This window comes from Dryas octopetala, chromosome 9 (assembly GCF_963921425.1).
Source record: "Dryas octopetala chromosome 9, drDryOcto1.1, whole genome shotgun sequence".
In the NCBI taxonomy this organism is placed as follows: domain Eukaryota; kingdom Viridiplantae; phylum Streptophyta; class Magnoliopsida; order Rosales; family Rosaceae; genus Dryas; species Dryas octopetala.
Genome location: NC_141374.1, coordinates 12619566 through 12639912, shown reverse-complemented (window position 1 = coordinate 12639912; position 20347 = coordinate 12619566). Strand labels below are relative to the sequence as shown.

Sequence of the window (20347 nt, the reverse complement as noted above, 5' to 3'; positions counted from 1 at the left end):
CTGAGTTATCAGTCTAATTCTTAAATTGGACTTTTACAAAAAATAACTCAAATTATAATTGGATCTATATTTGTTATGGTACAATGTGGACCTAAGCCCAAAACTCAAAAGAGACTAGCTACTTATCATTATAGGCCTAAAAAAACCCTACTTAACAAAATAAATCCTTAAAATAACTCTGACCCATGGGAGGAGGGAAAATATTGTAAATTAACCTTGTAAGTAAATGGTAAAAGTTTAATGAGAAATTTGAAAAAATAACCTAAATTGAAGTTAAATAAAGACTTTTAATCATTTTTTTGAATTTTTAGAAATTTGACCCTCGAGTAGTGCTCGAACCCCCCTCGAGAAGTGCTCGAACACCCCTTGAGCACTACTCAATGGAGTTTGAGCACTTTTTGATGGGAGCTCGAGCACTTCTCGAGAGTCAAATTTCTAAAAATTAAAAAAAGTGGTTAAAAATCTTTAATGGCAATCAAAATGGGTTAATTTTCTAAATTTCTCAAGTTTAATTTGTACAGTAAAGAAGAAGCTGATTTCCTAGGTATGCCAATTAACAATATTTAGGTATTTCTTTTCAATTAAAAAAACCCAAATAAAACAAGCTTCCGTTATCCATATGTTATGCTGCTAGTCATACCATGTCATCATGGTGATGTAGTATATATGACTAACCACTCAAATTGTGTCTTGTAATGGAACTATGAATATCCATATACTGTACTGTACATGTAATTTACGGAATTCCAATATTTAGTGTGAACTCAAATATACCAAAACAAGAAAATTAAAGTTGTGCAATGTCCCGTACTGTGACTACTGTTCAATAGTTTTAAAGTTGCTAACCTTAAAAAACATTGGATATTCAGTTTTCGTAAAAGAAAAAACAAATATTGACTATAGTAAAATTAAGTCTAGAAACATAACCTGAAAAGTAATCAATATACCACAACCTGCATCAATATGTATTTATCACACTCAAATGATCCATATAAATGTATACGTACAAATGAAATGTGCATTGCAAGCCTCATGTACAAAACCCAAATCTAACAAGAACCACTTGGGCTTGGAGGTTCTTGTAACCAACTTCATTTCCCTCATTGCTAGAGTTTTGGGTATCCCTGCCTTAACCCAATTCCTTCTTTTTTGGGCTACTACTTCGTCTTCTGCCCCTTAGACGCTAGGGGTTTTTCTCGGCCCAATACTCCTTAGATAATGAATCTAAACTTCTCTTGTTACTAAAAAGTAAAAACTATGTATTACCAAAAAACTATGTATTACCAAAAAAAAAAAAACAAAAGTAAAAACTATGACCACATTGTCGTTTTTTTGGGTCTGACCACATTCTCTTAAATAAGACAATAATTTGCGTAATGTAATATGTTGTACAAATTCTAATCTTAAAATGCCTCTTTTAGTGGCAGATTGAGAAATATTTCCTAATGGGGCTAGGATCCTTGAGACTTTTTTTACAAATACATTAATTGTTGCTAATTTTTAAAGATCAAAAAAGCTTTTATGGAGGTCAAGGATCAAAATTTGTTTATATGGTTTGCACAAATTATTTTTCCAATTTTACAAGTTGTTTGCTAAATAGGAATATAGGATACACGAGAATAAAACAAAAATAATAAAATACAAGTGGGTGGTGTGTTTAGCAATATTGTGAGTGGTGTAAATAAAAGATCCATGTCTCATTTTGTGGTGTAAACATAGTAACTTGGTACAAATCCCAGATTCCATGTTTGGATTCTTGTGAATCCCAACGTCCCAATAAGAAAACACCCAGGCTAGGTGGAAATCGATGAAACCCAGAGAATACCCAGAACAAATCAAAACCATCCAAAACAAGAAAGAAAACGACGTATCCCCACCCAATACAAACCTATAATCCTCCAAAGTCCAAACCAAACCCACATCACCATCCCCTCTCGAACCCTCTCTTCCTCTGCAAAACCATGCTCTCAAGAGCCCTGACAGTGACGGCGAAGCCCAGAAAGAGCCCAAAAGATGGAGACCAATACCACAGGAAATCAGGTTCCTTCAACGACTACGAGGACTGCATCGTTGGGTTCATGGAGGACATTCCTTTGGTCCACTGCGGGCACGACAAGCAGTGCGTGGGCTGCGGGGAGAGCCTGGCCCACTTGACCTTGAGGGGTGTGCTGAGAGGTTCGGTGGGTGTGCTGGGAGAGAGCCGGCTGGCTATGACAGAGAAGGTGGTGGTGTTGGAAGGCAGGGTTTGCGCAGTGAAGAGGTTTAGGAAGGTGAGGGTTGGGCGGCGGGAGTTCGGGAAGCGGGTGGAGTGGCTGGCGGAGGCGAGCGGCAACTGTGAGTATCTTGTGCCGGTTACGGCGTATTTGTATGCTAAGAGGATCAAGTTTGTTCTCTCGGACTATCACCCCATGGGAAGCCTCGCTGACTTGCTTGCTGGTAACTTTACGTCTTCTCCAAGTCATGTTAATTTGGAGGTGTTTCTACTTTGCTTTTGTTGTTACTATGGAGCGCTTTTATTAAAACACATAAATTAATGAATGTATAATTAAAAACTTAAATACTTAATTTACATATTCACTTAGAAATATTTTTTGAAAAAACATCTATCAAATACTTCATTAAGGATTTTAAATGCTTTTCTGATATCATGTTAAATTTATGACTAGAATCTATTTTTGAAATCCGTCTTACATGTATATATGTAACACATGTTTTAAAGGTGTCAAGCGACGGGAGACTGTGCTAACAATACAACAAGTACACCTAAATAAGAAAAGAGATGCTTTTTTGCTAATAAGCTAGCATTTTGATCTTATATATGTTCTAATATGTTTGAGTTTAAGATGCCCTACCCTGGCCAAAAAACAAAAGTTTAAGATGCCCTAATAGGAAAACTAAATATATAGCTTCGAAGGAAAAGACAAAATTTTTCTTTTTGCAGGATCACATCTAAGAATTAATGCTTTTAGATCATATATATATGACCTAATATGTTTCAATATTTTGGTGACACCATGACCATACATATATAGAATTTGGATCAGTTTTTTTTTTTTTTTTTGGTCATTTTATTTTCTTTTGGTTTGATCACAAATTAAGGTGCTAGGCAACATGGCCACACAGCATTGGACTGGAACCAAAGGCTGACCATAGTTGTTCACATTGCACGAGCAATTGCATACATCCATGAACAATACCCTCCCTATGAGAGGAGGATGCAGATGAACGTGCATGGCAGCATCAAGGCCTCAAATGTGTTAATAAACATCAACTTCTCAGCCTGCTTGTCTGATTACGGATTCACCCAATTGGCAGAGCCAGTGGAAGTTCCCAGCAACACGTGGCAGCAGATGAAGTCACCCTGCTGGCTGCTTGAGAACACCAATTACTCTGATGAACTGAGCCAGAAGAGTGACATTTACAACTTTGGGGTGATACTGCTCGACATTTTAGCAGGGCCCAAGGGCTTGGATATGATAACAAAGGGCATGAAATTGGAGAAGGAGGACATTAAATTGGCAGGTGGGTTAGAGTTTTTTGAGTTTGATGTGAAAGAAGGGAAGGAGAAGAGGCAAGTGGCCAAGGTTTTGGAGATTGCTTTGGCATGCACAAATGGTAAAGCAGAGGCTAGGCCTTCAATAGCACAGATATATTTTCATATCTTGGAGATATTGTAAGTAATGGGTAATTTAAGTGTTACCCATTTTGATATTATATTGTTTAAATTTTCATATAGTCACTGTGTGTACAAGGGATATAGTCACTGTGTGTACAAGGGATATTGTTTCTATTAATTATTATATGGGTAAACATTGAAAAACATGGAAATTAATGGCTAGTTTTTTGTTCTTAATTTCCTTTTTGATTCAAAATTTAAACAAAATATATATACATCTCAGTTGCTCTGCAATTTTAAATTTAGTGCCTAATTTTAAACACCCTACTCACTAAAAAAATTTGTCTAAACCCCCACCCATCTATAAACTCTTTCAAAACCCCCTAAAACTTATAATCCTAAATTACCCTTCTGACGCATGCTGACGCGCGCTGACGTATGCTGACGTCACTGTAACTGTATTTTGGTGAAACTGTTTTTTTTTTTTTTTTTTTTTTTTTTGAATTGAAGTTTTTGCTAAAACTCAATATTTCACTAAAACTAAAATCAAACACTGAAATTGAATTTCATTACGCTAAAACTGAATTTCAAAAATTCAGTTACACTGAAACTGAATTTCAAAAATTCAGTTACACTGAAACTGAATTTCAAGAATTCAATTACACTGAAACTGAATTTCAGAAATTCAGTTACACTAAATTGAAGAATTCAGTTATGAATTCACTTACTGAAACTGAATTAAGTGATAAAACAATTACACCTCGACTAAAATGCAATTACACCTTAATTAAAAAACAATTACACCTTTACTAAAACAATTACACTTCACTAAAACAGTTACACCTTTACTGAATTCCGTTTCACTAAAAAGAACACAGCAACCTTATCAAAAAAAAACCAACAATACAACAAGTCATTGAGATGAGAGGAGTAGCCAACAATACAACGTCGTCCGATCACCTCACGCGCGACGAGTACACGACAGTCGCCACTGCCTCGATCTGTTTCTACCTGCAAATTTGATTCATCATATTTCAGAACCATAATTTCATTCAAAGTTCATTTAAAACTCATGTTTCACGAACTGAAACTGTTTCAAGAACTGAAACTGTTTCAAGAACTGAAACTGTTTCAAGAACTGAAACTGTTTCAAGAACTGAAACTGTTTCACGAACTGAAACTGTTTAATCAATAAATTAAGTAAATTTGTATATACTTATAAATCAATTAAAAAACTCACATTTCTATCCGATTAACATAATTAAGCTAGAACTGAATTTGGGGTGAAACTGAATTTCACAAATTGATTTATAAGTATATACAAATTTACTTAATTTATTGATTAAACAGTTTCAGTTCGTGAAACAGTTTCACGAACTGAAACTGTTTAATTTCAAGAATTTCACAAATTGATTCACAAAATCAATTTCGCAAACTGTACATTTCAAAAAATGTTTGTGAATCAATTTCACAATCAGATTTCACAACATTTCACAAATAGTTTACAAACATACTTACAAATCAGTTCGCAAATATACTTATAAATCAGATTCACAAGAATTTCAATCTCATTATCTAAATCAAAGAATTGATTTAACAAACATAAAGAACTCAGAGAGATGAGCATTTTCATACCAAAATCTTAACCATGGGTGGTCGGAGCCGCCGAATTCCGAGAGTGGCAGCAGCGGAGGTTGGGGTTTTCAAATTAGGGCTTTTGAAATTCGAGGCAATTGAACACAAATTTGTATACCAGTAGAGAGAGAATGTCGAGGGGAGAAGAATGGGACCGGAACCACTTCAATCCGCCGTCGGAATCGCCGGCAATGGCGGCGGTAAGTCTCGGACCTTCTCGGAGTCGATTCGCCGTCCACGGTGGTCAGTTGGAGAATCGGAGACCACCATCACACTCACCACGTCGAGAGGAAGCTTCTGGAAGTGGAGAGCAGCTGCGACGTCGCCGGAATCGCGAAGTCACCGCCGGAGATGACGATCGGACTTCGGGCTGCATTTGGTTTTCTGTGGATTTTATGGGAAAGAAAAGGCCATGAATAGATAGAAGAGGAAGAGGTGAGAAGAACCCAACCGGTCCGACACCTCGTCGCCGTCGGAATTGACGGATCGCCGGCGAGAGAGCTCAGATCTGCTTAGACCCGATCTGGCGTCAACGTTTAGTTTCACGGCACGTGGAGGGCATAGGGAGGAAGAGGAAGGAGAGGCGAGTGTGATGGGACCGGTCTCGCCGGCAACCGTCGCCAGACGGCGGCGCACGCGCCGGCGACAGCAGCGGGGAGAGAGAGAGACGCAGAGGGGAGAGAGGCAACAGATAGGAGAGACCTAGAGAGAGAGAGAGAGAGAGAGAGAGAGAGAGTATTAGTTGGCTGAAAATGAAAATAAAACAAAAGGGGTAAAACTGGAAAATTAAAATATGGGGAGTCAAAGTTGACTGGGTATTAGTTGACTAGGGGGTTTAGGAAAATATTAAGTGTAAGATTGGGGGTTATAAGAGAGTTAGATTTTGGGTGGAGGTTATGAGAGATTTTATCTCTAACTAGGGGGTTTATAATTATTAACATTTTTAAATTCATGGCTGACTTGAAGATGGAATGCAATGGGGGATATTGGGGATGCTATTAGGGGTGAATGGGGAAAATTTTTGATGGAGACCATGGCTTTGTCCATTAGTACGCAGGGTTCTAATTGTCCCATGTATGATGCTCATCCCCATACTAAATTATGCTGGAATTCTCTCTCATTTCACCAACAATAGTCCGATTATTGAATCGGAGCATTTTGCATCACACTAATGTCACTAGCTTAGAATAAGTCTTTGTGAAGTATTTTTCAGGTGATGAAATTTTTCATTACCATATATACCATATAAATTAACATCTAGTACGTGATTCTAGTTTACTAATTATATGTGTTTTAATTAGCTAGCTAAATTGGATTAAGAGTATGAAGAAGACATGAATATATATATAATTTGGTAAGGTGAGAATGTTGGATGATAATATATATATATATATATATATATATATATAAAAGAATGCTCTAAAACTAACTAGTTAGTAAGTTAATATAAAGCTAACCACCATGTTGGGCCCACCGCACAATGTAATCTCAAAATCGAACCGTCTATTTTTTAGGCTCTATTTCAAAGATCATCCCTGTAAAAAATCTTCAAATTCGGAAATCATTTAGTCATTTGATTATAACAACAACTATTTATATGCTTTTATCGAAAACACTGATCGTCTATTTATTTGATCTCAATTAGATGACTAAATGATTTCCGATTTAATTGATTTTTTGTAATGATGATCTTTGAAGTATAACCTAAATAATTGACGGTTGGGACCACCACATAACTAATCTCATAATCCGAACCGTCAATTATTTAGGTTATACTTCAAAAATTATCATTACAAAAAATCAACTAAATCAGAAATCATTTAGTCATCTAATTGAGATCAAATAAATAGACGATTAGTGTTTTTCGGTAAAAGCATATAAATAGTTGTTGTTATAATCAAATGGCTAAATAACTTTCGATTTTGAAGATTTTTTACATGAATGATATTTGAAGTAGGGTCTAAAAAATAAATAGTTCGGATTTTGAAATTATATTGTGCAGTGGGCCCAACATGGTGGTTAGTTTTGTATTATCTTACAGGTCCATTGATTTTAACTACTAAATTTCAATAACTTTTTAGTTTAGGTATCAAAATTAAATAGCATTTTAGATTATGTACTAGTTGAAAACTTGAAAAGTCAAACAAAATAATAAAGTAAAATGTATTAGAATTTACAAATATTACATCACATGCCACTACAATAAAAAAATAAAAAAAATATTACATCACAAATATTACATTAATTTATATTATATTGTATTAAAAAAAATCAATCCAGTCACAACTTAACTGTGACTATCTTGGTAAATTGAAAGAGACAATTCACACTACTATATTATGTATTATTTTGAGTAAAAATATTATTTTGACCTCTATTTATACTATATTGTAGTATAATTTTTCTAAAAAAATTCAATTAAGTCACAACTTAACTGTGACTGTTTTACAACTTAGATGTGACTGTCGTTCAGTCACAACTAAATGTAAAGTTGTGAGTGTCGTACAATCACAATTAAATGTGAAGTTAAAACTATATTAACAAATTTTTAAGATAATATAAAAGCCTTAAGGACAATTTTGTCAAAACGTTATAAATTTTAACTAACACCTATCATATGTGGGCCAAAAGATAAAAATATCAAATAGAAAATGCTCAAATCAAAAGGGTCAATATATTTGTGACATAATCTAAAACATTATATTTAAATTTGGTAGTTCAATTGAAATATTATATAGTTTTCATGCTATATCAAAATATTATTGAGATTTGGTATTTAGTCATAATTTTTTATTATTTTACTCCCTAGTTAGTTTTAGAGTATTTATATATATATATATATATATATATACGTATAGAGGGCCCTTCCAATAAGGGATCCCTCATTTAGTGTTAAATGAGGGATCCCCTTGTGTGGCTCACACGGGTCGTTTTGTGTTAATCCGAACCGTCCATTTTTTACATCTTCATTGATAGATCATCCCTGCAAAAAATCAGCCAAATCGGAAATCGTTTACTCATTCTTTTAAGTGGTCAAAGTTTAAAATAAATGGACGAACAACAAATTCCTCTATAAACACCTAAACTTTGACCGCTTAATCGAACGGGTAAACGATTTCCGATTTGGCTGATTTTTTGCAGGGATGATCTATCAATGAAGATGTAAAAAATGGACGGTTCAGATTAACACAAAACGACTCGTGTGGGCCTCACAAGGTGATCCCTCATTTAACACTAAATGAGGGATCCCTTATTGGAAGGGCCCTCTATAAGTATATAAGATCGAAGAAAGAATGAGTTGCTGGGTTGCTGGGCTGGGCTCTATGATTTATGCATTAAAACATGCACCACTGCCTGAAGCCTCAGTACACGGCCCTCACTTGCTGGGACCAAAAGTCTACTGAGATCGATCAGGACCACCAATACCATGTGACTGACAGCAAGCAGATTACACAGGACTAGTACTACTCTGTCTCTGTCTCTCACTCTCACTCTGTCTCTCAGTGACTTTCACGCTCCCCTCATTTATACTTGGGATATGTACGTGTCTTCCTCTCTATGACTCTCAGGAATCTAGGGTACCCTACCCTTTCATAAGCTCTACCATTGACACGTGGAGGTTGTACACATTCAACTTGCACGTACTTTTGTAGCTGATGAGCCAAAATAAGCTATTTTTTAGGAGTAAAAAAAAAAAAATAGGGTGAGGTTAATTATGCGGCTTATGCCTTATTTCATAACAGCTTTCTCTTAAGCTATTTTAAATTACCCTGAACCAAACCAGAGTGCCAAGTGCTGCTACCAATTAAGTTAGTACATTAATTGCATTGCAGGTCTCATGTGTTGTCGTAAGAGTACTGGAGTGCACGTCAACAGTGTCTTATCTTAAAACACATTTCTAATTTAAATCCTCTATTAGTTGTGCTTAATTAGGAGTGTTCACTGTTCAGCTTCAACCTTGTTGAACTATCCTCTCAAAAAACCTTGTTGCACAATAACTTTAACAGACACTTCCAAATGAACTTATTGGGCCAATTTATGTATGGGGTCAATGAGATCCCGTCCACCTGACCTAGCTAGCTAGCTACGTTGAACTTGACCCTTCTATCAGAATAATTAATACCATATCACATGAAATTGGAGAAAATATATGGTAGTTGTTTTTTCTCGTTGTTTGTTGTTTAGTTGTTTTGTTGCTTTGTATTGGTACTGTTCTGCCTTTGTGGCTGGTTAATGGAAGTTTCAAAGTGGCCAAAAAACCAAAACAAAAAAATACCATATTCTCACATGAAATTGAAGGTTGAACGTACTGCATGTTCTGCTTGGTATCTTATCTCTGATATGAATCATATGATTCAATCCTATATATGAAATTGCAAATCGATCCCTTGATAAATCTATCAAATTAAATAAAACCATCCCCATGCATTCACATTAAGGGCAAACAGACATAAATTACTCTATCTTATCGATTATTACTTCCAGCTAGCTAGATAATGTAGATAATGCACACTATATATTTGGCATATTGGTGCTATTAGAAAAACAAAAAAGACTCAAGGCCTAAAATTTTCTAATTTTTCTATAACCTTATTTCCTTCACAAATTCACATTACGTACACATAGTCAATTAACCTGATCATTGATCCTTTTCAGTTATATTCACATAATGAAGCCTAGTTAATTTCGTCCTCCCCATCCAACGAGCATAAGAAATTAATTAGTGTTTTTCTTCGACGAAAAAAAAATAGTATATATGTATGAATGTGTTTATATACAAATATGGTGCACACGTGCATACACACATGACAGGGGCGTTAATGTATTAAAAAGTTGTATCATACACTTGGGGGTACTTGTTGTCCATTAGGATTGTTGACTGAATGATTAGTAGTGTATTAATTCTATCTTTGACTTCCAAGTCAGTGTTATATTGGCTAAAAAGATTAATTAGAGGACTATAATTAAGTTGGTTTAATAGTCCTCTGATTCTCTCTTTATCGGCATCAGAATCTAGATCACACATATTCTATTGAATCGGCTGTATCTATATATATAATATATATTATCTTAAATTAATTAACAAGTTAGTAATGTAATATATATTATCTCAGTTTGCTTAAGAATGGGCACCATAGCTTCGTTCGTGCTAGTCTATAGTTGATCATAGACTTTATATATAATAAGATATATTGCAAATGTTCTGCCAAAGAACATGATTTGAGTGTTGACTTTTACACCGTAAGCGTGTGGCTGACATTTTAAAAACGTTTTTTTCAAACACACTGTGAGAAACTTCCGAGTGTGAATGATGATGGCACTTCCTTGATCTAGCATTTGAAGTATTCCCATTATTTTCTTATTTTCTCACAATGGCTGTTGAAAAAGACTTTAATTTTTTATTTTTTAATATGCATAAAAAGAGAGAACTTTAAATGTAATACTTATTCTGGACTTATATTTGTTATACTACTCATGTTGTGTTGGAATTCAAAACGATATTGTTTCAATATTTAGAGTAAGTACAGATATGATATCAACACAAACAACATAAGCAGAGGATCCAAATTCGAGACTCAACCAATAGAAAAGAGCTGGAAATTGGCACAAATGAATTATGTAATATATATTTAGTGTTTTCGAAGTACACTTTAATTTGGGTTTCCTAAATGGAAAATATTGTAGGCCTAGGCTGCCTAGCTAGCCTTGGGTTTCATGTATAAATAATAGCCATGATGTAGAGGGTAGGTGAGGGTCATTGTATACGAGTCAATAACCTTGGTAGAAAAAGGCAGAGAAGATAGACAGCCACATTATCAATGGAAAATACAGAAAGCGAATCATACTTTGTTTTCATGAATTATGATCCTCAATATGAGCGCCTTCGAGCTGATCGGTCAGTAGACTCAGTACTACTACTTCTCTTTGCTTCTAATTCAATGTTATATTATGCCATTTTCTGTGGGTTTCCTAAGTCATAGTAGTAGCTTAATTATCTTATTGATAATGATGGTTATGTATTAATTATATGTATATAAAGAGCAAAGAGAGGGACAAATGAGCTAGATTTGTATCTAAGCCGGAAGCATGATGAACTGTTGGCAAGCACCCTTGAGCCAGGAACCTACAAAAAGACATTGTCTCTGGTCATTGTTGATGGCTTTGCTGTAGAGATTACTGAGGACCAGGTTAATTATTTCTGTGAAATTTGTATAATGCATTACTATTAATTAAACAGCTTTTTCTGTTTTGGGTTCAGATTAAAACTCATTTCACCCTTTTCTTTAATTTGTGTTATCAGGCCAGTTTGCTTAGATCTGCAAAACAAGTGAGGCTGGTGGAGAAAAATCAAGAGCTTGCTTAATCTATCTGCAGACTGCAGAGAAGAGGCTTAATTAATTAATTAGTGTTTCCAGTGGAGTGTGTGAATGTGAAATGGGTTCATATGGACTTCCATGGCAGTAGCTACTAGCTAGGTTGAGGTATGATTATGGGTTAGATTAAATGTTAAATGGCTGGTAAAATCAAGGAAGATTTGTATGAGAACTCCATTAATTTCATGCTATTATAATACCATCTATCTAGTTATATATGGGCTCTCTATCTCTCTATCTCTCTCTCTCTCTCTCTCTCTCTCTCTCTCTCTCTCTCTATATATAATTATATATATCTATATATCATACCACATTCATCTTGGAACCAGTGAGTTCGATCTGTTCAGCTGCTTAAAACATTTTGTCTGTGGATTTGTTTTCATTTTTCTTAGGGTATGAATGTATATATGATCACTTGAATCAAGTGTTGGTAGAGTGTGAAGACCAATGGTATATGTTAATGTTTTTTATTATTCATTAACTTGGAACCATATATAGATATTAAAGGCCTTGCATGCTTTAATTTGTTTCAGGCTCTTCATCCACTTAGTTATTAAAGTTATATGAGCTGTCTTTGTGCATCCATTGGGAAATATATCCAGAAAATTAGTTTGAGATGTGAGTACTCCATTAATTTAATTTATACTGTAATACTAATATTTGAGGTTCCACTGATACTGTGATACACATGAGAGTTGAATTTATTAAGGGAAAATATGAAATATATATATATTTTCAAAGACAAATAAGACATTAAATATATGAAAATCAATACATTTTTAAGATTGAGCAACTTGGTTAATAAAAGTATAAATAATTAAGTAATTAGGTAAGAGAGCATGAGATAATGTCATGTTATATATGATATATATCTATCATATATATATATGATAGATATATATATGAGTGTATATAGTCTCGTGCTCACATGGGCAATTTGTTTGGGTTAATGAAGGGCCAAAAAACTATGAGACTAGAGTTGGTTCGAAAGTGTGGTCCTCTACTCCAATGAAACAAGCCCATTAATACGTTTGCTTTACCCCACACCCACACTCACATTCATTCAGTCATTCACAAAGCAATAAGGTTGAAAAAAGACACACTCTCATCAAGGAGAAAAGGCAGGGCTCACAAGAAAGAAAAAAAAGGAAGAAAATACCAAAAGAAGAAGAAAGAAAACAGATCCCTTTCCCAGTTTCTCCTCCTATAATTTACGTGGGGACCTGGGTCCGACTGAATTGACACATTTTAATTTTATGGGCAGTACTCAGTGAGTAACTGAGTACACAGTACTAGCTCACCCAGCGAGCCATGTATATATGCATGCTTTATCTAGTTAAGGTTATGAAAAGAGCAGGCAGACATGGTTGTACCACTTCCATTTTTCAATAAACTCCAACACACTCTCCACTCTCACTGAGTCACTGACATTGTGCATCATCAGTTCATGTACCACTGTCACTTATTCACATGCCAATATGCAACACTTCTTGTTGTCATTCACCACCACCCACCCAATGCACTCAATGCACAACAATTAGTACGATAAATTGCCTCATAGTGTACAACTTATGTGAAAGATATGATCCCTTACTATTTGTACATTCATTGTACCAAATTATCCACTTGTACTGATCAACCCCACAATCCACATTTATTAGATATGTGATACAAATAGTTTTCTTATTTTCCTTAACCAAATAACATATTGGGTCTCATTCATTTCTCATATATACCGCCAATTTTAGATTGATTGCTTCAATATATAATTCATCCATTCTGTTTGTTTCACATCCAAATGTACTCAGTTGAATTTTCACCAAAAAATGTACTCGATCAGTTGAATTGCATTACGGATACAATTTGATAAAGTTGTTTAACTTGTAATGAAAAGATTTCAACATGTAATACAGCAATTAAGGACCAGTCAAATTCACCAAGAGTTACATTTTGTACCCAAACTTAGGCAGCGGCCGGGAAACCTGGATATATAACCAAGGGGCAACCCTACCTGGATGTAACCAAAGGGCAAACCCACTCTTAATCCTTGGCTTTGACGGTTTGACACATCCCTCGTGTTTTTGTTTTGTTATGCATTTCCATGCGTTTAAGTGTCGTTGATAAAATACGATTTGAGTAGTGCTCTATGTATTTCAAATAATTTTTTTTAGAGATGAATTTACTCTATTACATTGACTGATTTTATGATAAGTATGGTACAAATAGTTTAATCCGGGAAGTACATATGTGTGGCCGCCGATTCAGTTTATCACAGCATTCTTGGAATTAAAATATATAGTCAAAATTACTGCAATTATTGTTAAGAGATCAAAAAATGCACCAGGGTAGACTTCTTGAAGATATATACAACTACATATTTAATTTCATGCATTGATTAATTGAAATAGTACATCAATGGGTTGAGAGAGGTGATCACTCACAATCTTTGAAATGAAATAGAAGTAACAGCCTGGCCATACCTGCAATAGTGTAATGCCTCCCTCTCACAACAATGATGAAGTTCATACACATGGCAGCAGCAATTCAATATATGCTTCAAGTAGTTGAAGGCTTGGCCAAAAAAAAAGAAAAGAAGGCTTGACCATATGCACCTAATTAATTAGTTGGGCGAGTACTATGATCTTGGATTCTTGATCATGCAATTCGATTGAGCTCAAGCTTTGCAACATGGAAAAGGGGTGTACGCTTAATTAGAACATTTGTGTGCATGCATATGCAACTAAGTATATATATCAATGCTTATTATTAGACTCTGAATCTGAATTATTAGTTATATTGATTCTTGCATGAATTTGGGATTTGGATTTGCAACTAAGTATATATATCAATGCTTATTATTAGACTCTGAATCTGAATTATTAGTTATATTGATTCTTGCATGAATTTGGGATTTGGACTTACAGTTTGACAAGTATCATATGTCAAGAACATTGCTCATTAAGTGCATATTTATATATATTATATGATATATTCCCACTAACCTGAGCTAGCTAGCTAGCTAGCTATAAAAGCAGATTGAAGGGCCTCTGAGCTTGGTTTGACCATATCAAATGTCACTTGGTGTATAGTAATTATCAAGACATATTTTGTTCACTCTTTCCAAAGACTTCAAGCATTTCCTAACTAATGTCTGGCATTGCTAGAAGCCTTTGAGGGAGAGTGAGCAACCAAAATGCCTTGGGGGCTTGGAAGGTCTCGTTTCACATTAATCACAGCCACACACACCTCTCTCTCTCTCTCTCTCTCTCTCTCTCTCTCCCTCCCTGCTAGAGAATTAAGGCAAATTAAGGTTGGTCATTCCCCCCCACGAGCTTCACAGCCTTATATACACCAAGTGCATGTGTCCCTTAGAACCTTAAAGCAGAGAAGCCCTTGAGGGAGAGTGAGCAACCAATGCCTTGTAATAACTAAGATATTCAGCTCTCCTTGCTCTCTCATCGGTTTTGGCTTAATCATTTGTTGAAGATATAATTGGCTTAGAACCCCCTTTTATAGATCTCAGAGCTATAGGCCACAATGCATGAATTTATGACTCACATATGGTGAAAATCAAGCAATAGTCAATGTGGTGGGGTCTCCATATCTTGGCACTTGATTTTTAGTGGCAAAACCAGATCCTCCTGCTTCCTAAGAGCTTGTCCATTCTAATATCCCCATATTTATTAATTATTAATAGTGGTTGGTGGTCAGAAATGCTCCAATCCACCCAAAACTTGAAACCCTTTTATGAACAGGGTGCATAGATCATGCAATTTGAGTCATTGGATTTGACAGAGGGTTCCACATGTTCTAACTCAAAACAGTTTTGTGCAACTTGAAGTTTCTGTGATCATGGGATGCATCCAATTATGGCTACATCCATGAACAAAAAAGGGGTTGGCCCTTCAGAACCTTGGCAAGGCACCAATTAGGCTTTATCTTTATCTTTAAACAAAGAATAAATTTTTAAAGCAGCTTAATTAGTAGGCATCTCAACCTTATCTTTGATCTTATTCATTAGGAGTCAATGCAGATGTAAATTCAATTCCTGTTTGACATTCCTATCCTATCCCATACACTTTTGCTTTTCTATCTCCACATCCAATTAATGGCATATAATTCAATTTGGATGATGGGTTTCTTTCTTGGATTGACAGGCCACAGTTCTCTGGTGCATTTAGCTTGTGCCAAATAACCTTTTATGCATGCTATGATAGTTACCATTAAGGTACCAAAGTTGCACTATTTTGTGACAAAAAACTAGAGGTATAAACCATTGGTTTCATCGGATTATAGGGACCATGGATGAAGCTCCTTACAAATCGAATCCAATCCCTGTCAAAGTGGACAATGACCCACCACATTTGCCCACATGCCCAATTTGGGCTCTTTGTTTCCTCCCACCGAAAAGAAAAGTTTAATTAGGCAACATTGGGCCATTAAGGAATTTAAGGGGGCAATGTGAACTTGAAAAGATAGGATGTTAAACCAAGTTGGGCTTGAAGTAAGTTCGGCTTTAAACCGACCAAGTTAGTCCACCAGAGAATTTGATCCGTCTAAAGACTCTAAACCGACCAATTCAATTTAGGGTTTATTTTATATTTAGTACCTAAACTTTGACTCTTGTCTTAACGTAGTACTTAAACTTTTATTTGTCCCAATTGAGTACCTAAATTTTTATTTTGTGTCTAATAGGTACTAAAATGAATTTCTGTTAAAATTGTCAACAAAAGTTAGGGGCAATATAGTCAAAGTATATTTTAATTATTTTCTTTATATGTTTAAAATTATTATAAAAAAAAAACACAACAACCAAAAAAAATAAAAAATTATAATTAAAATATAAATTTTTTGAAGTGACTATATTGCCCCTAATTTTTGTTGACAATTTTAACAGAAATTCATTTTGGTACCTATTAGACACAAAATAAAAGTTTAAGTACTCAATTGGGACAAATAAAAGTTTAGGTACCACATTAAGACAATGATCAAAGTTTAGGTACTAAATATGAAAAAAACCCTTCAATTTAATTTGATTCATCTCTATACCCTTCAAGATTTGGTCTGATGGACACCCAGTCTCTCTTATGAGAGGAGGTCATATGGTTGATTAATAAAAATGCTTTATAAAAGTTTGTATTTAATTTTGTAAAGGACAACTAATGGAATTTGAGGTCAATTTTTCTCCTTCCATAAAAAATTTATAAATTACCCCTAATTCCTTCACAATATTAATTTTTTTTTTTTTGGACTAAATTCATATTATTACTTGAAAAAAATTTATAGGCCAGATTACCACAAATACCCTAATTATCTCTTCAAATAATAATCAAGATAAATTCAGTGTTAGTCCAATTGGGCTTTGCTCAAAGCTCAGCCCAACTTAATTTATTGACTGAGAAGCCCAACCACTTGGGGTGTGACTCGAGAGCTAAGGTGGCGCCAAATGGCGTTGCCGCGTTGGGCACGTCCCTCCAGTTGGTCTTTGCCAACATTTGGCGCGAAAATCAGTTCAGCGCTCAATGTTAGGGTTTCAATAAGATTAAATTGAGAGAAATCATCCCAAAGGGCTTCTGTTTGACTAGGAATGGCTTCGTCACCACCTTCAAAACGCAGGCGTAAGAACCAGAGCAAAGACGAGGACGATGCAAATGACACGTCAGCAACATCTTCATCCAATCTGGAGAAACTATCCCCTGTGGTGGTCTTTGCTCATGGTGCTGGTGCTCCCTCTTCTTCTGACTGGATGATCAGGTCCCTCTTCTCTTTCTTTGCTTATTTTAAAATAGCAGAAAATAAATGGTCAAGTAAGCTTAAAGCTTGTGGGTTTATAGGTGGAAGGGCATGTTGGGAAAAGCACTACACGCTGTAGAAGTTGTTACCTTCGATTACCCATGTGAGTTTTATTTGTATTTTGCTAAAATTTCGTTTACTGGCTTATATGGTGCCCTGGGTTATTCATGGAGTTGGTTATCTCTGTTGTGTAAACTTGAACTTGGATTTTTTGGCAGACATTTCTGGTGGGAAAAGAAGGGCCCCTCCAAAGGCTGAAAAGTTGGTTGATTTTCACACCGATGTTGTCAAAAAGACTGTTGCTAAGTACCCGGGTCATCCATTGATTTTGGCTGGGAAATCTATGGGTTCAAGGTTATAATCATTCCACTTTCTGCTGCAAGATTAATTGCTGTAGCCTTAAATGCTATTACTAGAAGGTACTATCTATGCAAGTCAATAATGCCTGAGAACCCTTTCAAGATGCATATTGATCGTTGCAGGGCTTTATTTGTGTTAACCATATGTGTTGTGGATGCTTCTTATATTCAACTCTAGAAATGTTGACAAGTTATGAAGCTGTGCTTTGTTTCTCTAGTATATCTTTGAATTTCTTTTTAGTAGTCCACCAAGTTAATGATAGAGGGATGTATGCACATATGAATTTTTGGATTGGGACTTGTTTGCCTCTATGGAGGAAATTGTGTACATACAAACCCATACTTTTGTTATTACTATGGTATCATGCTTACTTGTTCTGGATCCTTGATATTGATGGAGCATGCACATTAATATAGCGAAGTAATGAGTTCATGCCGTACTCAGTATTCTTTAATACATATCATATTGTGCTTTCTTGTGATGATTTTTGAATTTCATTGGTCTGTAGAGTCAGCTGCATGGTAGCTTGCAAGGAAGATATTAATGCTTCAGCAATAGTTTGCTTAGGATACCCACTAAAGGTATGCAGTTCTGATGTTATCCCTACATCACATTTTGTGCACATTAGTTACTTTCTTACTTCTTCCCAATTGTGTCTGATCTGGGTGCCTTAAATTTCAGGCCACTAATGGAGCAGTACGAGACGAAACTCTGTTGCAACTTTCTACTCCCACAATGTTCGTACAGGTATTTCTTTTTCACTAGAATAATATATATTTTTTTCCTTTTTCTTAGTGCCTGAGATCATCAAATGCAAACTACTGCACTGTATAAGTTCAGTTTAAAATATTTAACTTTTTGGATTTATAAACATTCAGATCCCTTGTACCACTTGTTATAGAATGGCCAAATTTAGATTTTCATTTTCTTTCTACATATTATCATCGCTGAATGATGTTCTTATTACAGTTATATACGTATCACTTTCTTATGTTTACTATCTCTTACAATTTTCTGGTTTTTATGCTACAATTATGTTTCATTAAGGGTAGTAAAGATGGACTTTGTCCATTGGAAAAGCTAGAAACTACTCGCAAGAAGATGAAATGCCTTAGTGGTTTGCATGTGATTGATGGTGGTGACCACTCCTTCAAGATTGGAAAAAAGCATCTGCAAACCACTGGGTTAACGCAAGATGAAGCTGAAGATCTTGCTCTTCAGGCCATTGCTGTCTTTTTTTTGAGGTCTCTTGAAGGAAGGTGACACTTTATATTAGAAAAGTTTCCATGTAATATCAAGGTTTGTATTATGTTATCTAGTTTCTGCTCTCATGCTGTTTTTGTATCATCAATTTCTTGCTTTATTTTGTGATGTAAACTGTATGCTCCCTGTACATTGTGCAGTTATAATCTGCAACTTTATTCAGGGGCATGGTGTGTTCATACACCGATGTGGTACCTGTCTTGTTATAGTGTTGGTTTATCTGTCTACTTTTGGGCTGAAAAGTTATTTGCATTGGTTCTGCACCGTCTTCTATGGAGTGAATGTTCTCTATGTGTACTTTGAATGGAAGTTCTATCTCTCTCACAAATGAATCAATTAGTTGATGAGTTCAACGTTTATGTTTTATGCCTTTCATATGCAGCAGCCATATTTTCCTGCCATTTCCAGATCATGTTTCTGATTTCATTTATCCATTGTAACAAGATGGGTAATTCAAATTAAGTTTTCTGCAATTTCCAAATTAACTTTCTGATTCATTTATTCACATATTTATCCATTGATTAAATGTCTCTGTATGACTATTAGACGGGGAATTTGGTGAACTTTGTCTACTTTAGTCTCAGACAGAGGTGTCTCTGTACAAACTTCACCAAATTCCCTGTCTAATAGTCATACATAAGTTCACACAATGGCCTACTGTGCTACAGAAACACCCTGGCCCAGTCCACAAATAGTGATTTTCTTTGAATTACCAGTTTGCCATCTCAGACACCTTGTAGGCTGTGGCCCAAATGAGATGTCCGGCAGGTTTGAGGGTATGGCGACTAAGGCAATATGCTATTACTTTGCAGCTAGTTTTCTTAAGCTCTGTTGTGTTGCTTGGTGTCAAAGGCAGTTAATTTTAAGCGCCTTGCTTGGTGTCAGCGTTGCATCAATGGGAAGTATTTTGATCCTTGGATCATACCAAATTCATTTTTTCACTACTAAAATATAGATTTTCTACCGTTAAATATGATTGTATGTTGCACAACACTGTACCATAGACTATCAACTCCATCAAAAAAATATCTTCATCAGCACTTGTGAATCATTGATGATTAGTGTGAGACCTGCTATGGAGCTCACATCTATCAGCGATTGCTATGTGGTCACCTCTTAGGTGACGTTGGCACTAGCATTTTATAATTTAAAGTAATTAAATATATTTTATTACTTAAACTGACAATGATGTGGTAGATGCATCACTTTTTATCTTTTTTTTTTTATCTGAGATACATCACGAATCTGGTTAATTATATATGTTAGTGTAAGTATCATTTTCCCTTTTGAAACCCTCACAGCCAAA

The 20347-nt window shown here is 35.3% G+C and overlaps 3 protein-coding genes across 3 annotated transcripts; all 3 read left to right on the top strand.

The window, feature by feature from the left end:
• Positions 1-1961: 1961 nt before the first annotated feature.
• LOC147274236 (putative inactive receptor kinase At5g58300) lies at positions 1962-3677 on the top strand. Its single transcript, XM_086228543.1, has 2 exons — positions 1962-2436; positions 3100-3677. Exons 1-2 carry the CDS (start codon positions 1962-1964, stop codon positions 3675-3677), a joined length of 1053 nt encoding a protein of 350 aa, XP_086084669.1.
• A 7312-nt stretch (positions 3678-10989) lies between these two features.
• Positions 10990-11839, top strand: LOC147274235 (subtilisin-like protease SBT2.5). The gene is made up of 3 exons (XM_086228101.1): positions 10990-11147; positions 11292-11439; positions 11553-11839. Exons 1-3 carry the CDS (start codon positions 11071-11073, stop codon positions 11613-11615), a joined length of 288 nt encoding a protein of 95 aa, XP_086084227.1. The 5' UTR covers positions 10990-11070; the 3' UTR covers positions 11616-11839.
• A 5293-nt stretch (positions 11840-17132) lies between these two features.
• On the top strand, positions 17133-19268 carry LOC147274234 (alpha/beta-Hydrolases superfamily protein). The gene is made up of 6 exons (XM_086227939.1): positions 17133-17379; positions 17460-17521; positions 17637-17772; positions 18287-18359; positions 18460-18525; positions 18826-19268. Exons 1-6 carry the CDS (start codon positions 17213-17215, stop codon positions 19039-19041), a joined length of 720 nt encoding a protein of 239 aa, XP_086084065.1. The 5' UTR covers positions 17133-17212; the 3' UTR covers positions 19042-19268.
• The last annotated feature ends 1079 nt before the right edge of the window (positions 19269-20347 follow it).